Source organism: Ambystoma mexicanum, chromosome 5p, assembly GCF_040938575.1.
Source record: "Ambystoma mexicanum isolate Mex_15411 chromosome 5p, UKY_AmexF1_1, whole genome shotgun sequence".
In the NCBI taxonomy this organism is placed as follows: Eukaryota; Metazoa; Chordata; class Amphibia; order Caudata; family Ambystomatidae; genus Ambystoma; species Ambystoma mexicanum.
The window spans coordinates 355,905,326-355,921,163 of NC_090930.1; the positions used below are offsets into that span (position 1 = coordinate 355,905,326).

Genomic DNA, 15,838 nt, shown 5'->3' on the forward strand with positions numbered 1-15,838 from the left:
AAAGTGTGAGGTCTGTGGCTCATCCTTCTAGCTCGACAAACGGATCTCTATGCTTGCCGGGCTTGGTAGTTTTCCGACTCCTTGTTATTATCTTCCTTCTCTGTGGCTCCAACAGTTCTCCTTGGTGGTTTCACTGGACATTCTTTGAGGAAGTGGCCTGATTTTCTGCAATATAAGCATAATTGATGTTGCCTTCTCTTGTCTCTTTTAGTTTTAGTTAAAGAGGGCCATACACCTCCGATTTGCATGGGTTCTACCATGTTTTCCAATGTACGTGGAACATTATCCTTTGACCGTACATACACAGCTAGAGTGTCTAACCTTATCCGGTCCGCTTTTCGATCTTGTAATCTGTGATCTAATTGCACCACAAGGTTGATGAATTCTCCACAGTCTTTAAGTGGGTTAACCACTTGAGCAAGGACATCCTTTAGTTCCCCTCGTAGACCCCGATGAAATAGTGTGGTCCTTTTTACCTCAGGCCACCCAGCTTCAACGACTAGTCTGTTAAATGTTACTATATTTGTAAGCAAGTCTTGACTTCCTTGACGGAGTGACAAAAGTTTGTTGTCTAATTCTTGGCCTTGGGTATGACGAGCAAAGAGTGTTTCCATTTCCATCTGGAAACCCCCCAAAGTCATGTAACAACGGCTTATCCTGACTTACCAATGGTAATGACCAATCCGCAGTTCTGCCACTCAGATATGACAAGACAAAAGCAACCCGCGCTTGGTCGTTAGGAAAAGCCCCAGGTCTGCAAAGGAAATGAAGATGACACTGGTTCATGAACGTTGGGTAATTCTTGGGGTCCCCTGTAAATCGTTCAGGTGGAGCTAAAGGAACTGCCCCAGGAAGCGTTATTTGTACTGGATTGGTGGAAGAAGTTATTACAGCTGCTGGCGGAATGTTGCCAGTCAATGGGGTCTGGCCTGCCTGTGATTGGAGCAATTGTCTACTTATTTTGTTGGTACGTTCCTTAGTAACAATCAAATCCCTCCTAAGAGCGTTGGTTTCTTGCCTGGCTGAATGTACTTCAGCACGTAATTGTCCCAACAACTGAACTAACTGGTCAGTCTCTGAAGTCTCCATGACGCCCAGGTGGACAATATTATTGAGGCTTTGTGTTCGTTCTGTTATGCTCACCTGGTATCCACAGGGATGCCACCCAGCCCTGGTTGGATGATTTGCACTCTTGAACCCTCTCCCGGTCCCTTTGTAAGGCCTCTAGTTAAAGATGGTTCTTAATATTGTAAAAGGTGGATTCTCTGTCCTGCTCCTCGTGGCAGAGGCGCGTAGATGTGGGGGATGAGCAGCGACCAAGTTACTTCACTGGTGCAAGCCCCCCTGTGGGAATCCAGGCCTGCTACAACTCTGTAGGTTTGCTGCTTCACAGTCTTTATATGCAGTTCTTATGTTCCTCTTAGTTCGAATAATAATGTCTTGCTTCTTTCCTTTTAGGTATGGAAAGGTATTTTGGTGTTGTCATGCAGTTTGAAGATGAGCAAGGGCCGGTAGGCGAAAGCACGGTGTGTGCAATGCTGTCTGGTGAGTAATGCGTGATGCGTGGCACTGTTTCGCATTTCATATTGCTAACCTGTGTCTTTTCTCTCCTTGCAGGTTGCGAAATGTTCCTCGCCGAGCGCCATAATGTGCCAGAAATGATACTGACCAGGTGATGACTACCCAGGTAAGAACTGTGGGGCTTTCTTCATTCGGGGGGAAACGTGAGTAAACGCTTACTAATGCTGTCTTTCTTTCTCCTCTTTCCAGGTTATGGTATTCCAGGATGCATGTGGTGCCGGATGATGGAGTTGTACCTTCAGGTGAGTGGAACTGAATTCAGTGATGGATTGAAGACAGGATACTGTTCCAGGCAAGTTTCATAGTGTTCTTTCTCTCTCTGCAGGTCCTTGGTTTCAGGTAAACTGGCATCAAAGAACTGGATACGATGAGCATTACGCTGCCCACAGCAGAATAACACAAAGCATGTTCTGCTGTTTGGGTGTGGTTTAAATAGTCTCAGGTAAAGTAGTCCAGGTAAATTAGTCCCAGGTCTGCCACACTCAAAGTAGTCCAGGTAAAGTAGTCCCAGGCCTGCCACACCCGAAAGACTAGACCGCATAGCTCAGTTCCTTGTAACTGAGCTATGTGTGCACTTCCATGTTGGCTACCCCCCCCCCCAAGTTAAATAGTCCCAAGTAAATAGTCCCATTCTAATGTTGGTCTTCATGATGGTTATGAACCTGGTGCCAAAGGCGCCAGGATTGACTCCAAGAGAGTCTCGGATGAGGTTTTAAGGCCTTTGACCTGACCCTAACTGGAAGGCTGACTTGCCACTGAGGGCCAGGGGCAAGGGTCATGACACTACCAAACTGGAATATCAGGTTTCTCCACAGATGGATGGCCTTTCCCCCCACCAGGAAATCACACCCAAGTGGTAATTATAGGGTTTGGAAAGAACTTGGTCTATAGAGGCAAAAGGGAACAATGAACAGCTGCTGCTAAGGAAATGCGAGGTGTGAGGACAGTCGTAAATGGCCTCTGCAAGGAGCAAATATGGGGGATGGCTCCTGGGCTTCCAGGGAGAGACCAAGGGGTGGAGCTAGAACAACCATTTGTTGCTTAACAAGGACAAAGAACACATTTTAAAAAGACGGATTACTTACTGTTTAAAATTGTGAAAAATATGAATATAACAGATTTGTGAATCTAAATTTTGGCTGCACATTTCAAGAAGAGGCACAATCGTGTGACATGTTCTGGAAAGAAATGGCAGGAAATGTGATTTTACACAAAATGTATTTCTGCTAGAAGTATGAAACTTTATACACTTATGTCCATGTTAAACACGCACACTTGTAGAAATTTGCTTATAAATCGGACATTGTGTTCCTGATGAAAAGAGCAAAATTCTGTGAAAAGCCGAGACAAGATCCCACAGCTACGGGGCTTTGAGAGATAGCTGCTATATAAAATATGTAATCTGTATATGTGATTCTTATAGAGGTTGCACATGTGTAAATAGGTATGGGGCCAAAAGTAGATTTTGTGTTCAAGGTGCTAGGGGTGGATTCTCAGCCTCAAGGCAGAGAGGAGACTCTGACCCAATCACCTGTCAAAAGGGGAGAGCTTAGGTGAAAGCAGCCCATACACCCCTTTATCATAACATAAATAGAGACAACTCACCACTCAAAAAGACAGACAGATTCACTCACTATCCTGATACTGGCGGAGCATCCTGCTGCTGAACTCACCATCTTCCTTGCTCCAGACTCCAGAAACTTGGCAAAGCAGAAACCCATTCCATAGCTGAACCATTTTCAGCTAGGCCTCAAATTCCGGAACCAGAACCCCACAAACCTAAGGGGAAGCATCATACTACCGCCGGGCTGTACTGCTTGCCTGCTGAAAATCAAATTCATCCTAACCAAGAAGGGCAGATCCAATCCAGTCCTGTGCTGTGCTGTGACCAGAGCCTTTACATATCCAGTCCAGTCCTGTGCCATGCTGTGACCAGAGCGCCTTGCTGATTGCAGATCCAATCCGATGTGCCCAGCCGTCTGTCTTAAAACCAGATCCAATTCCCTGACCAGAATCTTGACGGACCAGAATCTTGACGGTTCCGTTTAAAAACATATCTAGTGAGTATCTATAAATAAAACTGTGTCACTAGCATATGAACATTGCTTAGTTAATCCTTATCTTAAACCCATCCTATTTTGTATTCAGAACCCCTATTGTTAGGAGTATTTTGAATTGTCTGAACTCTTTATCCAAACCTCCTATCTTCCTCCTGTACTAGTATTGCTAAAACTATCTTTGCGCTGATCTTTTCTCATATTAACAAGGCGAGTCCTCTTCAGGCAGTCATTCTGATCAAGTGGCTGTGTTCCTGGATAATATTTGTTTTGTTCATAGTCATCCTCTAGTGTAAGCAACCCATTTGTCATTTTAAAACTGCATTCCTGTTTTTCATTCTTGCGCCTATCTAAAAAAAAAAGACCTCCACTAAAATGCCCATAACTTCCTCAGTTTTTGTGCTAGAAACAAAATTCCACCTTCGGCTTGTAGCTAACATCCACAGCTTAAATCCCATCTAAAACTGCATTCCAATTCTATACCATTCTCCCATTATCGCAATTATCGCACAGTCAAATGTTTGACGCTAATTTTTGTTTAGGGAAATTCAGACACGTGTAAAACAGCTTTTGATTCCTTCCGACTTGAATTTTAAGATTGCAAATTGTTTCTTGGTATTAAATCATGTCTTGTGTTTGTGTGCAACTATCAAAAGTGGCTCCCATAAGTATTTATAGCAATTTCAGCAATTTTTATCGTATTTAGTGTTTTTACCCAGTCATTCTAAGATAACTTTAAAAGCCATTCTGTCAGTTTGATAGTTTGACAGTCAATTCTGTTTTCTCTTGTGTTTGCTGGGGGAAAGTGGGATTGATAATCTGTTTGAATTCTGCCATTCTTGAAAACCTGTTCTCTCCTCCTATCTCTTTACATTGCCTATTTGGGGTTGAGGGGAGTGCAGGGGGAACCTATAACCACAGTGCTATCTGATCTGAACACACACACAAAAGTATTATTTCTGTGCTGAATTGTTTAGCTCACTATTACTCCTTGTGTATTAAAGAGATTATTCTGTGTTACATCACCCCATTGGTGATTATTGAGTACCCATTAAAACATAGTGTGATTAAATTATAAATACATAAATAAATATTTTAACTTTGCAATCCGGCCTCATTCCTGGTTCAGTGTGACCGGGGAGGGGGTTTCCAGGAGAGGGGCGTGATATGAGTGGTATATCATTCAGAATAAAGAACTTTTAGACAAAAATAAATAAGGATTTCAGTTGTGCATTACACGCTAGGCATTGACTTTGGTGTGTGCCGGATTGAAATCACTTACACTCCTTATGTTTGAACTTCCTAGTGCAAATAGTATAAATGCTACTTCGCCTTTATAAATGACAGGCAGCATTTACAACGTATTGCTATGGAATATGCCTCCTCTACCAAGCCTAAAAACGGGTGGAGTCAATAGGATTCAATTGCATCACTGGATGGATGGGGTTGGTGGAAGTGGCAATTCTTCATTGTGCCCGTACTCCATCATGACATATCAGTGAAATTAAAAAGCATGCATAAAAAGTGTTGTTGTGCTTTTATGCATGATGTTTATTTCCCACCATAACGAAAATGACCTCCATCCTGTTTAAAATGGGTTTCATTGCACAGGAAAACAATAACAATAATACAGTGTTTTATCTATTGTCTAATATGTATGGCTTTGAAAGGGTATAGATTTATGCATGTAATCAATGTTTTGTTTATCAAAAGAAATACACAGCCTCTCATTTTCCTTGTCCATGGAGCATAAATCGAAGTGCTAAATTCAGAAGTAAATGTGTTGAGCCTTTCTTAACACCTTCATTCGCGCTCTGGGCATTTTTGTATTTGTTGAAGTCGGAGAGGGGATGACAGAATGGGAGTTACGCTTCGGCCTCCCTTTTCCTCTCTACTTTCAAAAACCACTTGGTTTTACGGCAGCATGATATTTTCATGCTTCTGCAAAACCAGTGATTCCATGCTTAAATGGCAGGCAATGTTTACTCATTTTGCACTTGTGAGTACCAAAGGAGGGGCATAACAAGCACTTATCCTTTTTGCACTCTGATGTGAAAATTATGACATTTACGCTGACGGGACCTGCTTGCACCAAAGTGCAATTCTAACAGGTCCCCTCTGCATGAATTACTGGGACTTAGCCCCACAGACATTCTGCCTCAGGAGAACACTGTAAGTGAGCAATGAATACCTTGGGTACTTAGTAAACCAGGTACCAGCAATCATGATGTGCATTGGGTTGGCCCCAATTCCAATTTTATTGAGTGCTGTGGATTAGCAACACATGCTTGATAGTCACAGTCAGTGTTTTCTGTCGGATTAGAAATCGAGTGGGCACACTCATTAGGGGGTGTGGCCAAAGGACACACACCCTAAGAAGAGCCCCCATGGATAGGCGGCTGGAAAAGGAAGTGTAGCTGGGGCACACTGGCATTATTAGCTTTGATGCGCCCAGACCCCTCTTTTAAACAAAAGAAGGGTCTATGCATACAAAAAGGTGTGACACCAGGGTGACCGAGCTCACACGCAGCAGGCAGCTCTTTCATTCAAGGAGCCTGCTTCAACCAAGGGCTCCTTGAATGAAAGGTCTGCCTGCTGCTGGTGTCTCTGTACTTGAAACAGAAGGAGGGCTGGAGGGTCCAGTCTCTACTTTTGTTTCTGAGTAACTAGTTATCACCCAGCATGAAGTCAAGGCTTCATTTATTTATTTATTTGCATTTTTAAAGCACTCATACAGCCCGCAGGCATCGAAGTGCTGTTACAGGAAAAAAATGTTTGCGGAATTGCGTATTTGTAACGTGCTTACAAACACAGAGGTTTCTAAGCGGAAACCTGGGGATCGAACCTGTGTTGCTTCTTGTTATCTTGTTTCCAAGGCAAACACGTTGCCGCTGAGCTATCCTCCTGGGACATGCTGGATGGTGACTATTTTTTCAGAAACAAAAGGAGAGCTGGGCTGTCCAGCCCTCCTCCTGTCTCGACTATGTAGACATTAGGCAGCCCACACTGGACGGTTACACCTGCTGCTTGAAGGTGTCAGTACTTTGGTTTAGAAAAAAGAAAAGGTAATGCCTTTTATTTTTTTTCAAATCCAAAGTGTTGACACCTGCAGGCAGCTTCTGTAACCATGCAGCCTCTATACAGACTGCCTGGGGTGTCGGTGGGTGTGGCTAGTGCGGGTAGGCCCCGGCAGGACCCTGACTCGGAAGCCCTTTCTGGAGAATGGGCCCGGCCCACTTAAAATCCTACTCACAGTTGGCCGGTGAACATGGCAACAATGCTCTGTGTATTGCAGAGGAAGGTGTCTCTTTTGGCATATGCAAACCTTCCTTAGGAATCTTCCATATACGTGCACTTTGTGTGAGGGCCTTATTTCACATTCAGCACAAATCAAAGTCTGCAGATATTTTGGACTGCGACCCCCATGATCCTGCACCAGTGATTATACGGCCTAGAACCGGTGTGAATTGCAAACCAAAATAGGTGCAGGTGTAAAGGTTGCACACCTCTGCAGTGCATGCTTTGTGTGATCAACCCTCCTCGTGCAGCTCACTGAATGGGGCATGTTGACACTATATTATTACAGTCCCCCTAAAATGCTGTTTGCCAACCGCGTTTGGTAGATATATGCGGGTGTCTTTTTAAAGATGTCAGATAGTTTCATTGGAGTGACAGGTTGCCTTATGGTCGCATTTGGGGTCCATGAGATCATTTTAAATGAAGGTTACATTTCCCATGGGGCATCTCTTCCGTGCCTCCTTAGTTGCGAGACACGTGTGCACTGATCTACAACGCGTTGTTTCCATGGATTGCACCATTGTAAAACGCGTTTGTAAGTCAGGCCCGTGGGTGTCAGCGGGCAGCATAGGCCGAGCAGCCTACGAGAATGGTGTCCTCGTCTCGCCCTCGCCCATCAAAAAACAACAAAATGAACTGAAAAAGATTTCACTTGTTGTGACCAGCTCTTGTGGTGCCCCGTGAGGAGCTAGTTTCTGGGGGGACCTGCGCCCCTTGCCTTTCCTTCTCCCTGCTTGCAGGCTGCAGCTGCTGGCTGTGCCATAGAAGGCGGCCACCCGAGGCATCGTCTGTATGCGCGGCGATGGCTCGGCAATGCCCCCTTTCACAGGCGCCCTCGGATACAGAGAACAGCCAGGACGTAATCCCGCCGCTCTGCCTCCGGGTCAGTTCCGCGTCTCGGAGGAATCGCTTCTCCGGGAAAGGCTGCTTGGCAGGAGCGAGGGGGCGCATCTCCGCGCAATTCCCGTCCACACGCAGTGGTGCAGGCGGCGGTGAACCCACACTACGGAAATGGCCCGTCGGGCACCCGGGGCGGCTGAGCCCGTAGCGCCACTTGCCTTGAAGCTGAGAAGGCAGCCGTGCCAGCTCCACGCACCTGCTTGCACAGGTAGGAAGTGGGGGTCCCCTAAACGCCCCAGTGCACTGTGCCCCCATGATTCACGACGAGGCGGGGGCTTGTCTTCCTGTGGGCCCGGGGGAGGGGAGTGTCTCAGAGTGTACCTGGGCCGCAGCGGAGCCTCGCCTGAATAATTCATCACCCGCTTCGTCACCTTCTCCCGCCGCCGCTGCGGAGCCCTCCTCTTCGCCTGTCATGTTCTCTCCGCTTGTGTCGCCACTCCTGCCTTGTTTTTTGACTGTGTGAGTGTGGGTATGCGGGTGTGCAGTTTGTGACTGTGGATGCCTGTGTGCGACCACCCCCGCCCCCCTCACCTCCCCACTGGTGGAGATCCGGTGTGCGTGCGGTGGAGAGGGAGGGGGCGGAGGAGGCAGAGAGCAGAAATCGAGATGCTGTAGAGACAATCGCAGAAACTGCAGCACAGGCGTCCATGCTTTGGGATTTTAAAGGTACGTGTTTTTTTTTTCATTCGATAGGGGACAGCTATCCTTTGGGGATCACCCTGAATGACATCCCAAATAGACAGTGCTGAGGGGGAGCAGTGTGGGGGCTGGAGGGTGGGGGTGAGACAATCAGCGATCACTCTCCCATTACAGGGCGCCTTTACGCCGCCTTAGATTCGCCGCTATTTCCAGAGAGCCCCCTTCTCTGAGGGCATGCGATGAACGCTGTCCTTCATTTTAATTGCATTTTGACATCTTTGGGTGAGGACCGTTCGAGGTTTCGGGAACAAATGTCAAAGCAAATTCCCCATCACTCGTGTCAAAAGTGTACAGGCAGACCCAAAAGCTCATCGCAAGGCGGGTATACAGACCGATGGCACATTGTGTGGGAGGTGTGGGGGGGCGACGGTCACAGCAGTAATTGATGTTTGTGTCACTTTCGGCGGTTGGCATATTCGTGTTTTCCTGTTGGACATGTTCTTTCTCAGCTTTCTGTATCACTGCATCAAAATGGCTTGTCTTCTGTTTGTGCAGGCAGAGGGGCAGCCGTCCCTAGATGCGGATGCGCCGCGTGAATGCATGCGCTCTGCTGTGTGAAGCAGCTGAACTCCGTCCAACCCTGGCCTACGGGAAGCAGCCTCGGACCTGGGCACTGATTCCGCACCCTGGGGCACAGGGACGACGCAAAGATCCTTCAGGACTTGGCCGGTCTGGGGGGCAGCAGAAGCGCCGGCAGCCAGGGCTCTGTGACAGCCCCCTCCAGTCTCGGGCACAGGGGAGAAGCCCAGATCCCCCGTGCTGCCTCCAGGATTGGCCCCCGGCAAGCTGCGTCCGGCATGGGACTCAGGCGAGCAGAAAAGATACCCCTTGCTTAGGAGCGTGGGGGCAGCTGAGCCCCTTGGCGCTTCTGAGACTGGGAGCAGCAGACGTCACTGCTTTCTCGGTGACTGGGAGCAGAAAAGCCCTCTGCGACTTAGGGATCATCAGGGTTCCCTGGTGTTTTGGGGCCTGGACTCAGCGGATCGCCGCCCTACTTCTGGTCCGGGGATCAGAAGAGGTTCTTCCTGATTTGGACTCTGGGAACTGCAGAGCTTCCTCCCGCTCTGGAGATTTGGGACAGCATAACCCCCTCCTGCGTTGTACCCTGGGATCTGCACGGCACCATCCCGCTTCGGAGCCTGAAATCAACGAGATCCCACCTCTCTCAGGCTCTGGGATCTGCAGGGCTGCCCGTCTCCTCTGCACCTCACTGCTTTGGATGCTGTAATCCTCAGAGTTCCCGCCTGCCTCGGAATCTGGGTTTCGCAGTGCTCTCTCCTGCCTTGGACCTTGGGGTCTGCAGAGTTCCCTGCTGCTTCGGAACCCGCGAGTAGCAGAGCGCCCCCCTCGCCCCCCCCCGCCCAGCACGGCGCAGCAGCAGCAGCCGATGGGTTCTCCATGTCTGATCGGCACCGGCGACAGCAGCGTGCCCTGCGCCCGCGCTCACCCCTGGCTCGCTCCATTCCTACCGGACTCCAGAGCGCCGAGCCCTACCTGCCGAGCCAGCTTCGGGGGGCATGCTGCGGCAAACCGTCGCGGTGCTGTTCTTCAGGCCCACGGGGGAGCACCAGCTCCACTGCCCGCTCTGAGAGGTAATTATATACCACCATCGCCATTTCTAGTACTGTATAGCCACTTGCACAGACCCGAGGCTGCTACTTAGATGAGGAGGGCATGCACAGCGATAAAGCTATTGCTCACCACCGATATAACTATCCATCTGAGTGGCACTCGGCTAGATAGTTGGATTGGTGTCGAGGAATACACACATATATATATATGTGCACTATATATATATAGTGTTTGTGTGACGGAAGCTGCACACAGGCACGGATTCTTGTATGCGAGATGATAATCTAAGCGGTGGGTGGGGAGTGTGGGAAGCGGGCGACAGGAGAGACGTCGTTTTGATTAAGTTGGATGCCTTCATGATGCCAATGCGGTGTTTGTGCAGGATTGCTTGGTTTTAAAACAAGGAGTGCGTGTCATGTGGTTCAAATGCAGCCGGGGATTCTGAACAGGGTAGGATTATGTCGTGGTGCAATTTCGCTCGCCTCTGGCATTGAGCATATGCGCGGGAAGGCGAGGGGCATGGTGTTTGTGTGCCGTGCTGATATTACATTTGATTTATTTATTTGTGTATTGTGCATTTGTTGGGCGCTTAAACAGTAAGTCAATTCCATCACAGCATCCATTTGTAAGACGAAGAGTATCTGGGCCTGACTTACAAACATGGTTTAACATAAGAAAGTCCCCTTGAAAACATGTGTGTAAATCAGGCCCTTTGTGTGTGGGTGTGTGGAACAACGTGTGGGTGTGTGCCTGCACTTGTGAGTTGGTTTACATGTGCGTGTGTGTTTTTTGTGTTAATCGGCATCAGTGGTTGTGATTGTGTGAATGGCTATTTTGTTTCTCCTTTCACGTCCATGTGAGCATGTAGATGACTGTTGGCACGTGTGTCTGTCTATCTGTGTGCATATTCTGTTTATATACTTGCGTTGACTGTGCGTGATTGTGTGCAAGTATGTGTATGTGAAAGTGTGCGTGATTGTGCAGCCGTGTGTACTTGTGTATGTGTTTTCTCTCTATGTGTGTACATTTATGTTGAATTGTGTGTATGCACGAGTTACTGGTGTGTGTGTATTTCTGTTAAAACGCGTCTGAGTGCATGCATGTTTAGAGACGTGCATGAGTTTGTAGGTGTGTAAGTGTGTGGCTGTGTGTTACTGTGTATTACAGTGTTTTGTTTGTGTTTGTGATAGAGCATGAAAAAATGACATTTTCTGTGTAAAAATGGTCGCTGTGAACATGTGTGTTTGCTTGTTACTGCACTATGCTCTGTATGTGTGTGTGTGTGTGTGTGTGCGCGAGAGAGAGTGTGTGTATGTGGTAATGCCCACGAGTTTCTTTAGGAGCATTAGTGTTTGTTCATTTCTGGCTGTGTGCATGCGGTGCGTGTGTGTACGTGCTACTGTTTGTGCGTGTGTTTATAGATGCGGGTTGCGCATGTTGTGGCCTCTGTCACGATGACCATTTTGCATGTCATGTCTTCCATCCTGCATGAACACCTGTTCTTCCACAGCCGCCTGGGCAGAGCCCCAAACTCGGCGAATGAGCCAGAAAAGCACCAACGCACAATCACTGAAACACATCTGTTTTTCTCTTTCGTCATTTCTAGATTAAACATTCCAGGAGTGCAACGTTTCAATTCCGACAGCAAGAAGATGTTTCTGTGGCTCTTTCTGTTTCTGTCCACCCCGATATCCTCCACCAACCCCGACTCGGAAATCTCCATGGAGATCTGCAACGTGTGCTCCTGCCTGTCCGTGGAGCACGTCCTCTACGTCAACTGCGAGAAAGTGGCCGTCTACAGGCCCAACCAGCTCAACCCGCCGCTCTCCAGCTTCTACCACCTCAACTTCCAAAACAACCTCCTCATCATCCTCTACCCCAACACCTTCCTGAATTTCACACACGCGGTGTCCTTGCAGCTGGGCAACAACAAGCTGCAGAACATCGAGGGCGGAGCCTTCCAGGGGATGGGTGCTCTCAAGCAGCTGCACCTCAACAACAACGAGCTGAAGGTGCTGCGAGCCGACACCTTCCTGGGCATCGAGAACCTGGAGTACCTGCAGGCGGACTACAACCTCATCAAGTACATCGAGCGGGGCGCCTTCAACAAACTGCACAAGCTGAAAGTGCTCATCCTCAACGATAACCTGGTGGGCGCAATCCCAGACAACATCTTCCGCTTCGCCTCCCTGACACACCTCGACATCCGGGGCAACCGGATCCAGAAGCTGCCCTACATCGGGGTGCTGGAGCACATCGGCCGGGTGGTGGAGCTTCAACTGGAGGACAACCCCTGGAACTGCACCTGTGACCTGCTCCCCTTGAAAGCCTGGCTGGAGAACATGCCCTACAACATCTTCATAGGGGAGGCGATCTGCGAGACCCCCAGCGACCTGTACGGGCGGCTGCTGAAGGAGACCAACAAGCAGGAGCTCTGCCCCATGGGCACTGGCAGCGACTTTGACGTGCGCATTCTGCCCCCTCCACAGCTGGAGCCGGGCCTGACCACCCCCAATGGGCACACCGCCCAGACACCGCTCAACCGCCTGGTCACCAAGCCCCCCAAAACCACCAACCCGTCCAAGATATCTGGCATAGTGGCAGGCAAGGGGGTGCCCCCTCGAAACCTGAGCCAGGCCGTGTCCTATCAAACCAGGATCCCGCCTCTCACCCCGTGCCCCATGCCATGCGTCTGCAAAACCCACCCATCCGACCTGGGGCTGAGCGTGAACTGCCAGGAAAGAAATGTCGAATCCATGTCCGAGCTCCAGCCCAAGCCCCTCAACGCCAAGAAGCTGCACGTGAACGGTAACTACATCAAAGACGTCGATGGCGCCGACTTCCTGGACTTCGAGGGTCTGGATTTGCTGCACTTGGGCAGCAACCAGATCTCAGCCATCAAAGGGGAGGTGTTCCACAACCTCACCAATCTACGGCGGCTGTACCTGAACGGCAACCAGCTGGAGCGCCTGAACCCAGACATCTTCACTGGCCTGTACAACCTGCAGTACCTCTATTTGGAGTACAACGTCATCCGGGAGATCCTGGCGGGCACATTCGACTCCATGCCCAACCTGAAGCTGCTGTACCTGAACAACAACCTTTTGAGGAGCCTCCCGGCCTACATATTCGCAGGCGTCCCCCTGGCCAGGCTCAACCTGAGGAACAACCATTTCATGTATCTGCCAGTGAGTGGTGTCCTCGACCAGCTGAGGGCGCTCACACAGATGGACCTGGAGGGCAACCCCTGGGACTGCACATGTGACCTGGTGGCCCTGAAGCTGTGGCTGGAGAAGATCAACGAGGGCATCGTGGTGAAGGAGATCAAGTGCGAGACGCCGGTCCAGTTCGCCAACATTGAACTGCGGGCCCTGAAAAACGAGATCCTGTGCCCCAAGCTCGTAAACAGGGCGTCCAACCTCGTCACCAGCCCCATGCCTTCCGTGACCGTGACCGCCACCCAGGGTCCAGGGAGGAGCCCCCCTGGGGGGCCGGTGCCCCTGTCCATTTTGATACTTAGCATTTTAGTGGTCCTGATTCTGACAGTGTTTGTGGCGTTCTGCCTGCTGGTGTTTGTGCTGAGGCGAAACAAAAAGGCGTCTGTGAAACATGAAGGGCTTGGGAGCCAGGAGTGCAGCTCCATGCAGCTGCAACTGAGGAAGCACGACTCGAAGCTGCACCGGAAGGAGGGCCTCTCGGCTGAGACCTTCTTTCCGCAGACCATCGAGCAGATGAGCAAGGGCCACATCTGCTCGGGGAACGACGCCGAGGCGGGCTTCTCCTTCTCCGACCCCCACGGGCAGAAGGTCATCCTACGCAACCTGAGCGACAAGGAGCACGACATGCTGCACGCTGAGAACCGCAAGCGCCTCAGCACCATCGACGAGCTGGACGAGTTCTTCCCAGGAAGGGACTCGAACCTCTTCATCCAGAACTTTCTGGAGAGCAAGAAAGAGTACAGCAGCATCGGGGTCAGCGGCTTCGAGATCCGCTACCCTGAGAAGCACCAGGACAGGAAGGGCGCCAAGTCCCTCATAGGCGGAAACCACAGTAAGATCGTGGTCGAGCAGAGAAAGAGCGAGTACTTTGACCTGAAAGCCAAGCTCCAGGGGACGCCAGACTACCTCCAAGTCCTCGAGGAACAAACTGCACTGAACAAGTTATAGGCCCGACACACCTAACCCACACTCACACACACACGACCTTTATCGAATGATGAAAGTGCCTTTTGTTGACTTTAACTTCCAAATACTGTAGTGAGGATATGCATTGAAGGGGTTGGTGCGAACAGTGTCTATTTATCTACAGCCGCAAAGGGTTTGTGATGGGGAGCAACATGGCGCCCGGCATTCCCGTCCTTTTGAAATCCAGTGAGGGTACATGGAACTGTTGCCAAAGGGATTCGTCACATTCAAAGGGCGTACACGGGGTGTACCCCGAGCTTCAATGGTGTTTACTTTATACTTTAGACCATGATACACGGTACTTACCTACTTTTGGTTTTCAACGCAGCCGCAAACCAGTACTGCCTTGCGGTCTGGCTGGTACTGATGACTGACTGGGTTCTCCATCTTGCACGTGGATTGAGTTGGCGAAACTGGAGTAATCCTTTGATTAGTGGGATTGTAAAGCACTGTTTACTGATTTAAAAAAAAAATAAGCATGCAAGGAGAGGACATTCGATAGTTTGTGTAAAATGGTATCCTTTATTGGCCTGCATCTTGCAACTGCTGGATTTATAATGTTGAACAAATAAGTACGAGTATTTTTTTTTTAATTATTATTATTAAAGGAGAGATGCAATGCATTACAATCATGCGGAATTAATGTCAACAACGGAAGCATACCTGTCTGTACATATATCCCTATGGGTGTAGGCGTTCCATCGCACCTTTGTGGGTGCTGGGGGCAGGAGGTCAAGGGGCTCATATCAAACAAAGGTCACGATCAGTTAGGCGAAACACCTGCAATCCACAAGGTGTGCCCACGATTCTCAAAGTGCTTACTATGCAAGCGTGTCAGAAACTATTTTTGTAACATAATTCATATTTATGAAACACTTTGTATAATAAATAGCAAACTATGTACTCCTAAATATGTATTTAAAATGCCTGAATTGTTTTCCTGATCAAAATGCATTACGTTTTAAGTATACATTGAAAAAGAAAAAAAACATGCCAAACTGAGGGTGGTGCAACGTGTGTAGAATTCTCTTGGTTCCCGTGATCAGGTATAATAAATGATTTGTTCTGCGCTATTCCTGTGCAATTATCAGATGATCTTGTGTCTGGTTGATTGATTGGTAAAGGCGAGGTAAAAAAAAGTGAGGTTTTTCATGGCGTCTCTGCTACAACTGTTGGTTTTGAGGCTCGTGGCTTATATTCTGAGCTTGCTTCCACGTTGAAAGGGTGGGTGTGGGCACGAAAGGCCAGCCCCAATGCATTACCGCGCTTTGCCAGTGTGTTGGGAGGGGGGGTAATGTATTTAATTATCCTAATTAGCTATCTCAAGTGAGTGCTACCATTTAACACGAACACCACTCAAACCACTACAGACGTTGTGGAAGGGGACCGCGCGGGTCCATATTAACCGAACACTAGCCCTAGTCTCGGACATTATTTTTACAAGCCTCTGTGCTGGTTGCTTATGTCCAGATTCTATTGAATTCTCCTAGAAATAAACTCACAGAATGCACTCGTATTTAAAATCTGCGAGAAGAGCTGGAAGAGTGG

At 48.9% G+C, this 15,838-nt stretch overlaps 1 protein-coding gene and 1 long non-coding RNA gene across 5 annotated transcripts in view; one reads left to right on the forward strand and one right to left on the reverse strand.

The window, feature by feature from the left end:
• LOC138480952 (uncharacterized) overlaps positions 1-8,234 on the reverse strand; it is a 503,521-nt gene extending 495,287 nt beyond the window's left edge. The window contains exon 1 of the long non-coding RNA XR_011274168.1: positions 8,157-8,234. This is a non-coding gene — a long non-coding RNA (uncharacterized lncRNA). The remainder of the gene's footprint in view (positions 1-8,156) is intronic.
• SLITRK4 (SLIT and NTRK like family member 4) lies at positions 7,689-15,363 on the forward strand. 4 transcript variants are annotated; one of them, XM_069612770.1, is made up of 3 exons: positions 7,690-8,043; positions 9,030-10,126; positions 11,713-15,363. In XM_069612770.1, the coding sequence occupies exons 2-3, from the start codon at positions 9,933-9,935 to the stop codon at positions 14,270-14,272; spliced, it is 2,754 nt and encodes a 917-aa protein (XP_069468871.1). In that variant the 5' UTR covers positions 7,690-8,043; positions 9,030-9,932; the 3' UTR covers positions 14,273-15,363. The 4 variants fall into 4 exon arrangements, with proteins under 4 accessions (XP_069468872.1, XP_069468871.1, XP_069468870.1 ...); XM_069612769.1 differs by lacking the exon at positions 7,690-8,043 and adding an exon at positions 8,370-8,501; XM_069612771.1 differs by lacking the exon at positions 9,030-10,126 and having other exon boundaries at positions 7,689-8,043.
• The last annotated feature ends 475 nt before the right edge of the window (positions 15,364-15,838 follow it).

Excerpts from the sequence above, each read along its gene's own strand:
- SLITRK4 (XM_069612770.1), top strand. The coding sequence starts at position 9,933 with ATGTCTGATCGGCACCGGCGACAGCAGCGTGCCCTGCGCCCGCGCTCA. Across the intron at positions 10,127-11,712 it reads TCCACTGCCCGCTCTGAGAG|ATTAAACATTCCAGGAGTGC; the intron begins GTAATTATATAC and ends CGTCATTTCTAG.